Source organism: Schistocerca cancellata, chromosome 7 (assembly GCF_023864275.1).
Source record: "Schistocerca cancellata isolate TAMUIC-IGC-003103 chromosome 7, iqSchCanc2.1, whole genome shotgun sequence".
NCBI lineage: Eukaryota > Metazoa > Arthropoda > Insecta > Orthoptera > Acrididae > Schistocerca > Schistocerca cancellata.
Window position 1 is genome coordinate 294547421 of NC_064632.1, and position 18001 is coordinate 294565421.

The 18001-nt window shown below is 39.0% G+C and overlaps 1 protein-coding gene across 6 annotated transcripts in view; it reads left to right on the forward strand.

Annotated features, from left to right (window-relative positions):
* The window catches only part of LOC126091990 (E3 ubiquitin-protein ligase HECTD1), a 349712-nt gene that overhangs the window by 274815 nt on the left and 56896 nt on the right, over positions 1-18001 (forward strand). For all 6 annotated transcript variants that reach the window (XM_049907362.1, XM_049907358.1, XM_049907357.1 and 3 more), the window contains 5 exons: positions 4352-4530; positions 5920-6054; positions 10219-10494; positions 14179-14309; positions 16312-16511. In XM_049907362.1, coding sequence (XP_049763319.1) covers positions 4352-4530; positions 5920-6054; positions 10219-10494; positions 14179-14309; positions 16312-16511 — 921 coding nt within the window. The remainder of the gene's footprint in view (positions 1-4351; positions 4531-5919; positions 6055-10218; positions 10495-14178; positions 14310-16311; positions 16512-18001) is intronic.

The window sequence follows — 18001 nt, forward strand, 5'->3', positions numbered from 1 at the left end:
GGTGAATATGGAGTGGGGGTAAGGAATGAAAGAGGAAGCCGCCTGGTAGAATTTTGCACAGAGCATAACTTAATCATGGCTAACACTTGGTTCATGAATAATGAAAGAAGGTTGTATACATGAAATAGGCCTGGAGACACTGGAACGTTTCAGATAGATTATATAATGGTAAGACAGAGATTTAGGAACCAGGTTTTAAACAGTAAGACATTTCCAGGGCCAGATGTGAACTCTGACCACAATCTATTGGTTATGAACTGTAGATTAAAAATTAAGAAACAGCAAAAAGGTGGGAATTAAAGGAGATGGAACCTGGGTAAACTGAAAGAACCAGAGGTCATAGAGTGTTTCAGAGAGAGCATTAGGGAACGATGTGACAAGAACAGGGGTAAGAAATACAGCAGAAGAAGAATGGGTAGCTTTGAGAGATGAAGTAGTGAAGGCAGCAGAAGATCAAGTAGGTAAAACGATAAGGACTAGTAGAAATCCTTGAGTAACGGAAGAGATATTGAATTAAATTGATGAAAGGAGAAAATAAAAAATTGTTAATGATGCAGGCCAAAATGAATACAAACCTCTCAAAAATGAGATCAACAGGAAGTGCAAAATGGCTAAGCTGAGATGGCTGGGGAACAAATGTAAGGATGTAGAGCCATCTATCACTAAGGGTAAGATAGATGCCGTCTACAGGAAAATAAGAGAAATTTGGAGAAATATGAAGGGGCTCAGATGGAAAACCAGTTCAAAGCAAAGAATTAAAAGCAGAAATGTGGAAGGAGTATATAGAGGGTCTATACAGGGTGATGTACTTGAGGGAAATATAATGGAAATGGAAGGGGACATAGATGAAGATGAAATGGGAGATATGATTCTGCACGAAGAATTTGACAGAGCACTGAAAGACCTAAGTCGAAACAAGGACCCGGGAGTTGACAACATTCCTTTAGAACTACTGATAGCCCTGGGAGAGTCAGCCATGACAAAACTGCACCATCTGGTAAGCAAGATGTATGAGACATGCAGAATACCTCCAGATTTCAAGAAGAATATAATAATTCCAATTCCAAAGAAAGCAGGTGTTGACAGGTGTGAAAATTACCGAACTGTCAGTTTAATAAGTCACGGCTGCAAAATACTAACCTGAATTCTTTACAGACGAATGGAAAAACTGGTGGAAGCAGACTTCGGGGAAGATCAGTTTGGATTCTGTAGAAATGTTGGAACACGCGAGGCTATACTGACCCTACAACTTAATTTAGAAGATAGATTAAGGAAAGGCAAACCTACATTTGTAGACTTAGAGAAAGCTTTTGACAATGGTGACTGAAATACTCCCTTTCAAATTGTAAAGGTGGCAGGGGTCAAATACAGGGAGCAAAAGGATTTTTACAATTTGTACAGAAACCAGACTGCAGTTGTAATAGTGGAGGGTATGAAAGGGAATCGGTGGTTGGGAAGGGAGTGAGACAGGTTTGTAGCCTATCATTGATGTTGTTCAGTCTGTGTACTGAGCAAGCAGTAAATGAAACAAAAGGAAAATTTGGAGTAGGAATTAAAATCCGTGGAGAAAAAATAAAAACTTTGAGGTTTGCCAATGACATTGTAATTCTGTCAGAGACAGCAAAGGACTTGGAACAGCAGTTGACTGGAATGGACAGTGTCTTGACAGGAGGATGTAAGATGAACATCAACAAAGCCAAAACAAGGATATTGAAGTGTAATCGAATTAAATCGGGTGATGGTGAGGGAATTCGATTAGGAAATGAGACTCTTAAAAGTAGTAGATGAGTTTTGCTATTTGGGGAGCAAAATAACTGATAATGGTTGAAGTAGGGAGGATATAAAATGTAGACGGACAATGCCATGAAATGCGTTTCTGAAGAAAATTTGTTAACATAGAGTATAGGTTTAAGTGTCAGGAAGTCTTTCCTTAAAGTATTTGTATAGAGTGTAGCCATGTATGATTGTGACATGAGAATTATAAATAGTTTAGACAAGAAGAGAATAGAAGCTTTCGAATTGTGGTGCTACAGAATAACGCTGAAGATTAGGTGGGTAGGTCATGTAACTAAGAAGAAGGTACTGAACAGAATTGTGGAGAAGAGGAATTTGTGGCATAACTTGTCTAGAAGAAGGGATTGGTTGGTAGGACATGTTCTGAGGCATCAAGGGATCACCAATTTAGTATTGGAGGGCAGTGTGAAGGGTAAAAATCATGGAGGGAGACAAAGAGATGAATGCACTAAGCAAATTCAGAAGGATGTAGGCTGCAGTAGTTATTCGGAGATGAAGAGGCTTGCACAGGATAGAGTAGCATGGAGAGCTGCATCAAACCAATCTTGGACTGAAGACCACAACTACTACTGCTACTACACTGAAGAGCCAAAAAACCTGGTACATGTGCCTAATATCGTGTAGGCTCCCCATGATTACGCAAAAGTGCCGTAATACAATGTAGCATGGAGTTAAATAATGTCTGAAGTAGTGCTGGAGGGAATTGACGCCATGAACCCAGCAGGTCTGTCCATAAATCTCTAAGAGTAAGAGGGGTTGCAGATCTCTTCAGAACAGCTCGTTGCAAGGCATCCCAGATATGCTCAATAATGGTCATGCGTGGGGAGTTTGATGGCCAGCAGAAGTGTTGAAACACAGAAGAGTGTTCCTGGAGCCACTCTGTAAATGTTCTGGACATGTGGGGTGTCAAATTGACCTTCTGAAATTGCCCAAGTCTGTGCGAATGCACAATGGATATAAATGGATGCAGGTGATGAGACAGGGTGCTTATGTACGTGTCACCTGTCAGTCATATCTAGACATACCAGGGGTTCCATATCATTCCAACTGTACACGCCCCACACCACCAGCTCAGCAAGTCCCCTGCTGACATGCAAAGTCCATGGATTCTTGAGGTTGCCTCCATACCTGTACATGCCCATCCACTTGATACAATTTGAAATGAGACTTGTCCAACCAGGCAACATGTTTTCAGTCATCAACAGTCCAGAGTCGGTGTTGATGGGCCCAGGCGAGGCGTAAAGCTTTGTGACGTGCAGTGATCAAGGATACACGAGTGGGCCTTTGGCTCCGAAAGCCCATATCAATGATGTTTCATTCAATGGTCTGCATACTGACACTTGTTGATGGCCCAGCATTGAAATCTGCAGCAATTTGTGGAAGGCTTGCACTTTTGTCATGTTGAAAGATTATCTTCAGTCATCGTTGGTCACATTCTTGCAGGATCTTTTTCCCGCAGTGATGTTGGAGATTTTATTTTTTGCCAGATTCCTGACACCACATTCAAACTCACTTAAATCTTGATAACCTCCCCTGTAACAGCAATAGCCGATCTAACAACTGTGCCAGATGCTTGTCTTACATAGGCATTGCCGACCACAGCATCATATTCTACCTGTATACATATTTCTATATTTGATTATGCATGCCTATACCAGTTTCTTTGGCGCTTCAGTGTAACTTCTGTTTCTGTATATGGTTGGATGAAAGAATATGAATGAGAAATGTGCATGGGTGCCAGTCACAGTGACAGGTCATGGCGTACACAAATTTCCTGTATTATAATCTGCTCACAGAAAATCAGTGGTAAACTATTGTTAATGTTGGTGAGAGTTGTGTGTGTTTCTATCACATAACAAATGTCTTATATTCAGATTGTGAAATTTTGACCATTTTTTGGCCACATTTCTTCCACTGTATTTTAGCAAGGACAGCAAATTTGTTTTCTGTTGTATTCCATTGTGTGTCCACTCTACAAATTATCTCCATTTAGCCACAGTAGACGTATTTGTAAATTGATCTGCAGTAGAAGAAACTGTCAGCTTGTTGTTGGCTGTTTTATTGTCATTGTGTTTGTGGTTCTTGTCCAGTTTCAATGCTGTCTTTGCAATCCTTGGGAGAACACAATTGAAGACTCATGTGTAGCACCCAGTGTAAGTCTACAGTCAACACTGTGTTATGTTGTACAGTCTATAAACTGTCTGCAGCGTGTGATCTAGTGATTAGTGTCTCTGCCTCTAGATTGCAGGATGCCGAATTTGATTTGTGTCTGGGTCTAAGATGGTTTTCACCTGGGGATTCAGTGTTTGTTTTCTCCTAATCATTTCATATCGTCTTCATTGACTTGCAAGCCACCAAAGTGACTTCAAATAAGACTTGCACCAGGCAGGCAAACAACCCCAGATGGGGTCTCCTAATCAGTAATGCCATGCAGTCATTCATTTCATTCTATAAACTTCTACGTCAGTATTGCCTTTTTTTCTAGTGATAGTATTCCACATCTTTTGTTCTTCTCAACCTTATTCTTACAAATGACATGTGTTTGAAACATTTGCAGGTGGTCTTCTGAGTACAGCTCAGAGTTACCCCAGTTTGACAACAAGTGGTGGCGGGAGTGGTGGTGGAACAGGTTCAGGTGGAGTATCAACAACCGCTGGAGGTGCGCCGTGCCTTAGTCAGGCACTTACTATGAGTCTTACCTCGACCTCTAGTGATTCCGAGCAGGTCAGTCTGGAGGTTAGTGCTCCGGACTATTATTGAGTTTCTCTCTTGTGCATGGTAATAGTGTATTAAGAGATTGGTGAGTGCTGTTTAGTAATAAAAGTAAGTTATAATGTAAGTATTATCTAACTTCAGAAGGAAATAAGTTGACATTGTGATCTCGTTATACATGCTTCTTTAAAGCAGAGGTTTAAGCAAGTGAGTTCCATCTGGCATCCAAAGGAGATAAATAATTTTTATCGTGTACAATAATTTTCATGTTTAAACTTTCTTCATTAACACATAGTGCACAAAGAAATATGTTAAAATTGTGAAGGAGGCTGTATGGAAAGAAGACGGTATTGCTTTTAGTAGCACTGTGTGCATGGTAATGAAAATGACACAGTGATTTGTAGTTTAAAAGCAGATCTAAAAAACATTTAAATTGGATCCATGTAGAGATGTACTGACAGTCATTATTCTTGCAAATTAACCAAAGGTGGATTAGGAAGATGATGAGGAGTGGGGCAGGATGTGTTATACTTCACCACACTTTACAGTGCACCAATACCAGTGTATGAAAAAGAATTTTTGTGCAGATGTCTTTAATAATGAAGGCACAGTAAGCCTCATAGCAAACTTTAAACGAGGTTTCCAAGGAGTGACTTAAATTTGTTCCATGTATCCCAGATTTTCTGATGGTTTGGCAATGCGTTACTTTTAGTTACTCTTTATATATACATCTTCTTCTGAAGAGAACTCATTCTTCTATTGCCACTTACAAATAGTGACTTTCTTTTTTAATTTCTATAACATTTTTACTTGCACCAAGCTTTCCCTTAAGTGGACTTCTTGGTATCCATTCCCTCTTTCCATATTCTCACACTGAAGTCCTCCCTTTCCCCCCCCTCTGACATGCTACCCACTCCTTCCCCTTTCCCCTCACTCTCACACACTTTAATTCTTCTGTTTTTCTCTCCTCCTTCCCCTCTCCCCCCCCTCCCCCCTCACTCTCCACAATTTCACTTGTTGAACCTTTCCCACACTCTCCCCCAAAGCTGCGCACCCTCACATCCTGTGCACTGCCTTCTTTTATTTGTTATGTGCCACTGCCCAACTCCCTTCCTCTCCCTCCCAATCTCCCTTCATGCTTTTTCCCCTCCTTTGCTGTCATGTCCACAGCTCTTGGTCTAGTGGCTAGCGTTGCTGCCTCTGGATCACAGGGACCCAGGTTTGATTCCAGCCGGGTTGGGGATTTTCCCTGCCCGGGGACAGAGTGTTGTCGTCGTCGTCGTCATCATCATTATTATCATCATCTGCTTTCATGCTATTTACTAGAGGTTGCATTTTGGTATATGAAATTTGCTGCCATTGTGGAGCATAATTTTAATGCTACTTATTCACTATGTGAATATTTACCAACAGGATTTTCTGGAGAGTTGTCGTGCTCCAACTTTGCTCGCTGAACTGGAAGATGATGACGAAATCCCAGATGCTGATTGTGATGATGAGTGTGATGAGAATGAGGATGACGACGATGAAGAGTATGAAGAGGTCATGGTGAGTTCAGATGAAAATTTTATCGTAATTATCATGCAGAGCATAAGCCTGCTGGTACTGCTGACAGCATGTTTACCTTTTTTACTTTGCAGTTAAGACAAAGGAAAATTGCGAGTTGTTAGGAGTTGAATAAATTTTGATTGCAGAGATACAAATATTTCTGTTGAGACTTTCCTGGAAAAAGAGGTAAAATGAAGACTGTAAGAGAGGGAAAAAAAAATATTTGAGATGTGTGGCAATAAAGTAGCTGTACATTGTTAACATCCGTGCGTGTACTCAGGTTCTAAAGGTATTCATAAATAAATTCTTTTACTGCTCTTCATTTTTCTCTTTTTCTTTTTTCTTTTGTTTTCCATATTTGGTTTTACATTTTTATTCTGATACATTATGTCCATTTCATCTCTTTTGTTATAAAGTTATCACACTTACCCTTCATACTACGTGCTCCACTCTTCCTTATTTTCCCCCTCGCACTGTTTGCTTTGGCCAGCAAACAGCCTGTACTGTTGGAGATGATGGTGGTATTATGGCTGGGTGGCTTTTGGGCTGTTACATTCCTAACTTGCACGAAGAGAACTAGTTCATATAATTTTTGTGGTAATGAATAATCATGTAACAATACCACAGTTGAATACAAGAATTATTTGTACATAGACTGTGTCAGATACAGGTGTAGGGTTTGCTCCCCATGAGGATGCCACATTCTGTTCTAATTTTTACTCTCATTCTGACTCCACAATAGTGAGTGACGTCATAATATCTTAACTAATCACACTTGTGGTGGCCTAAGGTAGAGCGGATATATAGCCACTGTGAATCCAGCTCACGGAAATGTTAAGTTGGTCAGTCCCGACTTCACTGTCCGACATGTTCAGGTGTCTTCTCTAAGAACAGATTGGGTTCTCTCAATCTGAGTTGATTTTTCGTATGCTGTTATGCTGGGAGGGGCAGGTTGAGAGATGTTTCAAATGAAATTGTAAGATACTGGGTGTCCGTTCTCTCCCTGTTGCTTCTGCACCACCACCTACTTCGGGAGCAACACCCCGCCCTCCTCGCCACCACCACCGTCGGGGACGTCCATCCACTGGAGAGCGCATGACGACATGTGTGGTAGTGACCATGTCCCCGTCATCCTCTCACTGCCCCAGCATCAGGCACACGGACGCCTACCGAGACGGGCTTTGAACAAGGGTGGGGTGGGTGAATAGTTAAACCAGATAATGACAGAGTGAAAGTCCACACACAGAAGAACTTCCGAGGTCTGAGCTGCCCAAGCTCAGCTCAACACTTTAGAATGCCAGGTGTGTATAGTATTTATGTAGAAAAGACCATCTGCACAGTCACAAAGTGCTGTACTGAACGCAAGCTCCATATACGATAAAGAGAAGTGGACAAGTCAACCATGATGGAACAATGACTGGAGAATGGCAACAGAATACAGGGCTATTACAAATGATTGAAGCGATTTCATAAATTCACTGTAGCTCCATTCATTGACATATGGTCACGACACACTACAGATACGTAGAAAAACTCATAAAGTTTTGTTCGGCTGAAGCCGCACTTCAGGTTTCTGCCGCCAGAGCGCTCGAGAGCGCAGTGAGGCAAAATGGCAACAGGAGCCGAGAAAGCGTATGTCGTACTTGAAATGCACTCACATCAGTCAGTCATAACAGTGCAATGACACTTCAGGACGAAGTTCAACAAAGATCCACCAACTGCTAACTCCATTCGGCGATGGTATGCGCAGTTTAAAGCTTCTGGATGCCTCTGTAAGGGGAAATCAACGGGTCGGCCTGCAGTGAGCGAAGAAACTGTTGAACACCTGCGGGCAAGTTTCACGCGTAGCCCGCGGAAGTAGATGAATAAAGCAAGCAGGGAGCTAAATGTACCACAGCCGACGGTTTGGAAAATCTTTCAGAAAAGGCTAAAGCAGAAGCCTTACCGTTTATAATTGCTACAAGCCCTGACACCCCATGACAATGTCAAACGCTTTGAATTTTCGGCGCGGTTGCAACAGCTCATGGAAGAGGATGCGTTCAGTGCGAAACTTGTTTTCAGTGATGAAGCAACATTTTTTCTTAATGGTGAAGTGAACAGACACAATGTGCGAATCTGGGCGGTAGAGAATCCTCACACATTCGTGCAGCAAATTCGCAATTCACCAAAAGTTAACGTGTTTTGTGCAATCTCACGGTTTAAAGTTTACGGCCCCTTTTTCTTCTGCGAAAAAAACGTTACAGGACACGTGTATCTGGACATGCTGGAAAATTGGCTCATGCCACAACTGGAGACCGACAGCGCTGACTTCATCTTTCAACAGGATGGTGCTCCATCGCACTTCCATCACGATGTTCGGCATTTCTTAAACAGGAGATTGGAAAACTGATGGATCGGTCGTGGTGGAGATCATGATCAGCAATTCATGTCATGGCCTCCACGCTCTCCCGACTTAACCCCATGCGATTTCTTTCTGTGGGGTTATGTGAAAGATTCAGTGTTTAAACCTCCTCTACCAAGAAACGTGCCAGAACTGCGAGCTCACATCAATGATGCTTTCGAACTCATTGATAGGGACATGCTGCGCCGAGTGTGGGAGGAACTTGATTATCGGCTTGATGTCTGCCGAATCACTAAAGGGGCACATATCGAATATTTGTGAATGCCTAAAAAAACTTTTTGAGTTTTTGTATGTGTGTGCAAAGCATTGTGAAAATATCTCAAATAATAAAGTTATTGTAGAGCTGTGAAATCGCTTCAATCATTTGTAATAACCCTGTACTATTTGAGGGCGCAACTATGTATTGGAATTTAATTATAAAAGAAGCTGCCAGAGTATGATCATGGTGCATTAATTTCAAAAGTGGCCAGGTGTATGTGTTTAATAGAGCACCAGTAAACACCTGATTCCTTAATGAATTGTACTTTCATCTATAAAATATCTTCAGACTTTTAATTACTTTACAACGGGTTAACATGTTAAATATTTGATGTTAAACTTGTAAGAGAGAATAAATTTAGAAAAGGTTTGAAATTATCTTAAAGTTTGTTGAAACCCGCAAAGTGCTCTCGTTATCGAGCCTAGTTGAGTATAGTGCAGGTAATTGCTTTCCATTTTCAGCAAAACCTAGTTTTTCATGTATCTCATTATTTATGACATTATATCTCATGAACTATACACAATCGTATAATTTTGCTGGTACATTCAGTAGTATATTAGGATACTTTTGGCAAAATGTGTTGCGAACAGTCAGTAGTAAAGCTGTAATAAATTAATATGTCTTGCCTGAAGTTAAAGTTTTTGTGCATGAACAACAAAACTGTAAGCAATGAACATTTTTCATTTCATCATTTTATGGGAGGTGTTGGTGAGAAAAAGTTTTGTGAAGGTTTGAAATTACGTGGAAAGTTTGCTGGAAATTGCTATGTGTATTCACTGCTCCTAACTGTAATACTTGTCTTACTGTGTTAAACCTTCTTTATATAAGATTTTACCTCTTAACAAGTAGATCATGACAGAATTTAAATTCAGTCAGTAATTATATAAAATAGTTAAAATAAAATTTTTGTTGCCCCTGGAAGCTGTTATATAGGCAATTTGCAACTGGGTTCTTACACCAAGAACCATGAACCTGGTTAGCCATTCAGTAATACAGTTGGTGGCAGACTTGGACACCAAACTTAATCAGAGATGTATGATTGACAGGTGCAAGTCAGCAGTAGTGTCAAAAACCACGAGATACAACATTTAGCTTATAAGACTCAGTATGAAACATTCTGCTACCACTTCCTTAAGTACTAGTTTGTTACAAGGCATGTATTGTATGTAGAGTTAATATTCATTATCTACTTAAATTTACATGCATAAAAACAATTTTCTGGTGACATGTTTATAAAATGCTAATATTAAGGTGAAATTACACAACCGATGAATAGCTTTTACAGGAGATCAGGTATCTAATATTTTCTCTAGTTTGTTCAGATCCTTCAACAAACATTTTTATGAAACATGTTGAACTCATCATTCTTACAAAAATGGCACTCTTTGTCTCATTATGTGTGACTGTTTGTTAACTGGTTATGCAACAAACAGATACTGTAATGTTTTTTGGTGCTGGTATTTTTCACCATTGGAAATCGGAATTTGGTTTTCTGTTTTAACAGGAGGAAGAAGGATACGAAGTTAGAGGTGGTAAACGACGCTCATGGGATGATGACTTTGTCCTGAAAAGGCAATTTTCGGCACTTATACCTGCATTTGATCCACGACCGGGCCGCACTAATGTTAATCAGACATCAGATTTGGAAGTTCCTCCACCTGGATCAGATGAGAGTTCAAGTGGGGAAAGCAGTTCTGTCAGTGTTGGGAGCAGCTCAGATGCAGAGACAGTGCCGCAGCCCCGCCTCAAACTATCATTACGAGGACCGAACCAGCACGGGGTAGGTAATTCTTTCTGTTGAGAAAGATTAGGATTGCATGTCGTTGCCATCATGATGGATATGAAAAAATAGAAAAACACATTTCCCAATGATTCACCTGTAATAAATTTTGTTGGAAATTTATGTAGGGAAATTGTAAAATATACGTGTCTATAATCCTTAACTTCAATTTATTTTATTATCTTTGGGAAATAAAAAACATCGATTAAAAATTTTTTTCTCGCTTTAGTTATTAAAACTCAATTTGCTTTTTGTTGATTACTTCTTGGTCATTGTCAATTGATGAATTCAAGAAAATTTTATTAATTCAGAGTCACAAGACTGTACAGCCATACTAGAGCTGTATTGATGATATTTTTTATCAGTTACTGTTGTATTCTTCTTGTGTTTCCCTGACTCAAAATGCTGTTCTAGTTAACATAGTGTAGTTTGTAACCATGTTTCTATTTTTTAATTGTAAATTCGAGAGTCAAACACAACATTTACAGTGATATTATTTATAAGCCACATTGACAGAATCGTTTGTATTGAAGTTTTTGAAAGAAATTTCCACTGTTTGGTTGTAAATTAATTGTCATGCCATCATGATTTTGGCTTTATAACCATTCTAAAGTGCTAGCTGAGCTCTCGCAGGATGTCCATTCTGTCTAAACAGGCTCTAAAGCTGAGTGTGTGAAATAAATGAACAGTAATTTACAGTCAAATGGTGATAATTTCTTTACAGAAATTGTTATGCTTTTTATTATTAAAAAGATGATAGGCTAAGACCAAGATAATATCACTGAAAGAGATGGTGCAGTGATAATGACACTGGTATTTAATTCAAGAGGGACTGTGTTTAAATGTACATGTGGTCATACAGCTTTAGGTTGTCATTGGTTTCCTTAAGTAGCACTAGGTGATATCCTACTTCTTTTGCTACATAACTCTGCAATTCACACTTAACTGCCTGACACAGGGTTTATCAAACCACTTTCAGACAATTTTTCTACCGTTGCACTCTCAAATAGCACGTGGGAAAAACAGTTGCTTAAATCTTTCTGTGCAGGTTATGATTTTTCTTGTTTTATTGTTATGTTCAAGTCACACTATGTAGTGGGAATCGGGAGAAAATTAATGATTGAAATTTCATGAAAATATCTTGCTTAATGAAAAACTCCTATATTTTAATGATTGTCGCCTCGAATCACATGTCATATCAACGGTATCTCTCTCCTGTTGCACAGTAACACAAAATAGCTGCCCTTCTTGGACCTTTGTCAATGTCCTCCATTAATCCTATCTGGCAGTGCCCCTGTACTGTGCAACAATACTCCAGAAGGGGTGGGCATGTGTAGTGTAAACAGTCTACTAGAACTGTTGCATCTTCTGTTCTGTCATCTTCTGTTTGCCTTCCCCACCAACATTTTCTATGTGATGGTTCCAGTTTAAGTTCTTTGTAATTGTAATCCTTAGGTACCTAGTTGAATCAGCAACCTTTAATTTTGTGAGATTTGTTGTAGAACTGAAATATAACGGATTTCTTTCAGTACCCATGTGGATGACAACATACTTTTTATTGTTTAGAGTCAGTTGCCACTTATCGCACCTTACAGGTATCTTTCCTAAGTCATTTTGATCTTCTATTGACTTTCCTAGATGGTAAATGACAGCATCATGCAAAAAATCTAAGAGGACTGCTCAGCTTGTGTCCTAAATAACTTTATTTAGATCAGGGACAGCAGAGGGTCTATAACACTTTGTTGGGAATTCCATATGTCACTCAGTGACTTTGTCAGTTATTATGAACTGTGACGTTTCAGGAAGTTATTGTGAATCCAGTCGCACAACTGCGGCAATACTCCTTCAGCACACAATTTGATTAGAAGCAGGCTATCTCACAGCCTAGCATCTAACCCAAAAAGCCTTCAACCAACATTAGATGAATTCGGATGGTTCTTGAGCATTTTAAAAACAGTTGGAGTAGCTTGCAACTTCTCTTCCCTTTTTACCTCCCAGGAACAGTTTTGGTAATAAATGGTTGGATTGCTTTCGTATACTTGTGCAGTCCCAAATCACACTCAGTCTGTAATAACTTACAACGTTGACCAGTCATTAAACTTCATCCCTCAATCGTAAATGTGATGGTCTTTATGTGTTGTCAGTGATTATAAGTGCCAATCGAGGAGATACTTGACTAAGTAGGGCTCCAGGTCACAAAAAAATGTCAACGCTGGGAGAGTGGTATGCTGACCCCGTACCCCTCCACACCGAATGCAATGACACCATCACACTTCGGTCGGTCCAAAATGTTGTTTTACATGTGATTGTATGTTGATGAGAGCATCAATTTGGTTTTATTGGCATGAGGGAGAATTGTATAATGATCATGTGAATAATACAAAATTCTATGCGGTTTTGAAGTACTCACCCCCATTATTATAGGAAAAAAAGGCCATTGTCACTGGACACAAGAGGTACAGCGTGCGCGCGTGAAGTTGGTGAAATATTTCATATTGAGTATAAAAATAATTATATTTGCAGAATGTGTAAAGATGATAGTTCATCGTATAATAGCAGGAATATTAAATCATTTGAAACTAATTTTCTACTAAATACCCAGGTCAGTAAAAAAAAAAAAACACCTAGACTGAATTAACAAAGATAGATAAAAGTTAAGATGATAGTTTGAATGCATCAGCTCCCCCTCCCTTGACTTCAGTGTGCAGAATGTTCATACAGCCCTGTGAAATTGTCAGAAAAGTCTTCATTTGTTATGTCTTTCAACTTGCTTATCACATTGGCAATGGAAAAACTAGTTTGGAGTAACTACAATATTTCAAAAAGGATATATTGCTACCCCATACAGAGGAGATGTTGACCCACAGACAGGCACACCAAAAAGACTGCTATACGTTTGAGCTTTTGGCCAAAATGCCTTCTTCTGAAATAGAACACACACACACACACACACACACACACACACACACACACACACACACACACACACTCGCGCAAGTGCATCTTTCACACACATAACCACTGTTTCTGGCTGCTGAGGCCAGAGACAGAGACAAAGGCAGTGGTTGTGTATGTGTTGTGATTTTTTTTGTGTGTGTGTGTGTGTGTGTGTGTGTGTGTGTGTGTGTGTGTTTTCTGTTTTCTGTTTTAGGAAAAGGCCTGTTGGCCGAAAGCTCAAATTTGTACCAGTCTTTATGTTGTGCCTGTCTGTGACTCGGAGTACCCTCTATATTATGAGTAACAATCTATCCTTTTCATAATATTGTCGATGGCTTGAGTTTGCGCATACATTTTCTTCTACAAAACATTGTGGAGAATATGATGGACACTCGATTAACAGCTGTTGCTGATTTGTGATGTGCAATACAAAAACATTGACACAACACAGTCCCATAGCCACTGCTTACAAACAGCTGACTGTCTGAATGCATATCTGTTGTTTACAGTTGTTGGTTCAAGTCACCACTGTAGTAACTGTGCCGACATCGCTTGTAAGTCTCAGAACATTTTGAAGTGGTGGTATATTTATATTAATTTAGTATTTACTTAGCTCATGTATCAGTCTTTCACTCATAAACAACAACAGTACTGCTGCGTCATCACCATATAATTAACTTTTCTATTATTAACACAAACTCAAGTTTAAGCAATTTGTAAATAATGCCTTCTTTTCTATGTGTTTAGGTTCCTGATGTTGAAGTACCATTAACAGACCGTAACTGGACAATATTCAGAGCTGTACAACAGCTTGTCCAAAGTGCAGAACTTGGAACAAGGCAAGAAAAGCTGCGACGTATATGGGAACCAGTATACACGTAAGTTGATATTCTTTATAAGTAAGTTGACATTATTCATAAATTCTTATAATTTTCAGTAGGTTTAAATCTAATGCATATTTTGAAAATGATATAAGCAGCTATTTAGCTAAGAATTTATATCAGATTACTCACTGTATATAACTATAGCCCCCTCCATGAGTGTGTGGAAATGTCAGAAACAGTATGGTATGATCAAGTCATTCTACATGTCTAAACCCTATACACTTTGTAAAAAAAACACACACACACACACACACACACACACACACACACACACACACACTGTGGAGGGGTTGCATAGAAAATTATTTTGTCTCCATAAGGAATAATCATGAGCAGTTTGAGGACCTCGTTTCCTTTCAACAATAACACAGTCTTTGCAGATACCAATTAGTAATATTTACAATACCTTGTAATGCTGTGATATATTCATTTGTAGTTAGGTAATCACAACTAATAGAACATTGTTTTATGGGAACTTTTCGCCAGACATACCAGCAGTTGCAATGAGATTGTCCATAGCAATCACCTAAACTCTGTAACCTTGATAAACTAATGTTCATGGGTAATTATGTAAATAAAGGGAAGTTGTACTTACCAGGTGGTAGCAGGCAAACCAATAAAAACTTATGCAAGCTGCAAGTAGCTGTCAGAACTGAAGGTTTCTTTATCAGGCAAATGTGTTTGTTGAGCATTAAATGAGGATGGTGCGTAATCATGGCAGTAGGATCGTACGTAATCATGGTGGCAGTCATAGTAACTAATTCTGAAATGTGCTATCCTTAAGGTACCCAAACTCTGTACCCTATAGAATAGAGTTAGCAGGGGACAGTGGAACATGGCTCCAGTCAGTTTATGGTCAGTACTTTCATGAAACAGGAAGTTATGCAGCCAGTATTAGTAGAATTATAAACTATGCAAGCGAACAAAATTTACTGTTAAATGCACAATCAGTGTTGTGGCACAGTGATGAACTGGAAAGAGTGGTATAAGATCTGCTAGGGGTAAACAACCTGTATAGACTCAACAGACCTGGTCAACATCCAGCCTAAGAAGGGAAGGGGGGGGGGGGGGGGGGGACTGACTGACAAATGCATGGGTTTATAGTTTATATCTGGCTTCCTTTTGGAAGCAAGTATGGACTACAGGAGCAGCAGACGATGTCAGTTCCACCTATAAAATGCTCCATGTACTCTGGAGTTGACTGAAACTGAGAAAGATCATGGGTTTGTATAGAAGGCTGCACCAAAATGACACTACAGCTGCGGGTTGGCAACTGAGACTATAAAAAGCGATGGGCCGTCCTTCTGAATCATTACTCACATAGTCTTTTTCACTGTCATCACCATCAATTGGTTGAATAACACAAATTCAAGCTCGTGACAGGTATCAATGTATCAGTAAAAGTTTAGTCATCATCATCATCTTCTTCTTCTGTGGAGTACAGGATATTTAAAAGCTCTTCTAAATGTCTCTCCTTCTCCAAATTTTGTATGAAATAAAATATGATATTTCGTACATACAGATATAAGCCAATCGCGCAACAGTACTGATAAAGTAATCATTTTGAATTTGTTCTTATGTATTTTAGTATCCAAATTAGTAATCTGTAATAATATGAGCAAAGGTACAAAAATATACATCGTAATTTTATTATACTTATCACCTAGCCATTACTAGGAGTGGCAGAATTAATAGCACTAGAACAAATGCTTTCTACCGGGTAGTAAGCAATCCTGTTCTTCTCTGTTAACTGTTGTTTTCAGCCATGGACTTCTAAACTAACAATTAAAGTTATAAGAAATGTTACAGTTGTTGACATTGATCAGCTGGAAACAGAGGGGGTATAAGAAGAGAATGTGTGTGAGAAATCATACAATGGGATGTAATAAGTTAATTTGTTGCACTGTTCATGGACTCCATGACAAAGTTTAACTTGATCATATTAATGTTGTTATAGGACTGCTTATTATTGTTGCATATGTCTCTTGTGGTACAGCATAGTATATCGCGAAGATGACAGCACACCTGGGCAAGAGGATCAACAAAATGTAGATTCAACACACCAGAGCAGTGTTCCTTCAAGTACTACTTCACCTTCTACTCCTGCGACACCAACCATGCCGCCTGCCTGCAGTGTTGATGATGTGCTGCAACTTCTCAGGCATCTTTTTGTCATCAGCACATTTAAAGATGAAGGTAAGCTTTATTAGACTCTCCTCTGCATTTTACTGAGAGGGCTCATATTTCAAAAATGTTTTTTATTTATTTATTTATGATTAAATATAACTTGTGCGTCTTGGGCATGAATTACTGTGTAGGTATTAGTATGTTAGAGAGCTGTTCCTTTGCAGAATGTGAACAATGCAGTGTTAAAAATTATGTGACTTTCCACGTTTCGCATGTTCATAATTAAAGTCTACACACATGTATAGATTGACCTGTTAGTTTATTTGTCCCAAGTGAATCCAACAGTGAAGAATTTTATGCTTAATATGTGTTACTGATTTTGTCACTGTTTGTAATTCTTACTTTTCAGTGTTGCACAATCCTGAAACCTAAAGTCACTAGATTATGATGAATAAAATGAATTGTCATAGAATGTAATTACATTTTCTGATTGTTGCCTTTGTTGTCACTATATTCTTCGATTGATGGGAATAACCTAAACTTTAACATAACTCTGTGTTAAAGCCTACAGCTGTGAAGGGAGAAAGAAAGAAAGTGACCTTTGTGCATCTTCAAACAATTGCCTAGTATTTACAACAAAAATGTTTTGTTTGCATAATCCCAAAACTGCACTTTCTTCTCAGATGTTTGGTTAAGTAGGGTGGGGTGTGTGTTGAGTGAAGATAATTATTTTTATACCTCTTCAGGAAAATTCTTTCAACCCTATAATAATATGAAATGCTGAACTTTGTCTTCTTATAGGTTTGTAGAGAGTATCGTCACTGTTATGTATGCATTTTTATGGGAAACGAATGTAGTTAATTGCATTGTAGATAATAATTTAAATATGGACAACTCGATTGGAAGGGAAGGAAAGGGTTTAATGAGTAACTTAGGGTGTTTTGATACTTCCACCTTGCCAGCATGGCCTCCTGAAGTGAATCAAACCCACAGCCCATTTACCCTGCACTGTCACTGTTCTCCCCACTGCTCGCTATGTACTCAAGAGGCAACAATTTCAAGGTGGTTTGTGTTTCATGTCACAAGAGTTATGATTGGCTGTTTCAAGATCACTCCACCAGTACCCTGTTTAATTATGCTAGCTATGTGATTAACTGCAGGGTAATTACTCCCGACCAGCAGTAAGGCTGCAGCGTGAATATAACAAGGCTCCTGGTGATCAGGAAAGTGCCAGCAGCAAAACTGTATCATAAACATACCCTGCAAGCAGGTGAAATGTTAACGTTTTGGAAACTGTTTGTTGGTTTTTCTTTCAGTTGCTGATGAAAAGGGACAAGAAAATAATGTGAAAACTGTAATGCAAAATTAGTTGCTTTTAATTAAATTGGTGATTTTTATGAGAGATCATGAAATTTGTAATTATCCTGTATAAAAAGTAATAAATCTGAGTAATTAAATGTGAAAATTGCTTGTTCACTTCTAATCTCCTCAAGACTGAGGTTTCTGTATGATCATAAAATGAACATTTTCTGCATAACAAACTTTGATGTAATTATGAA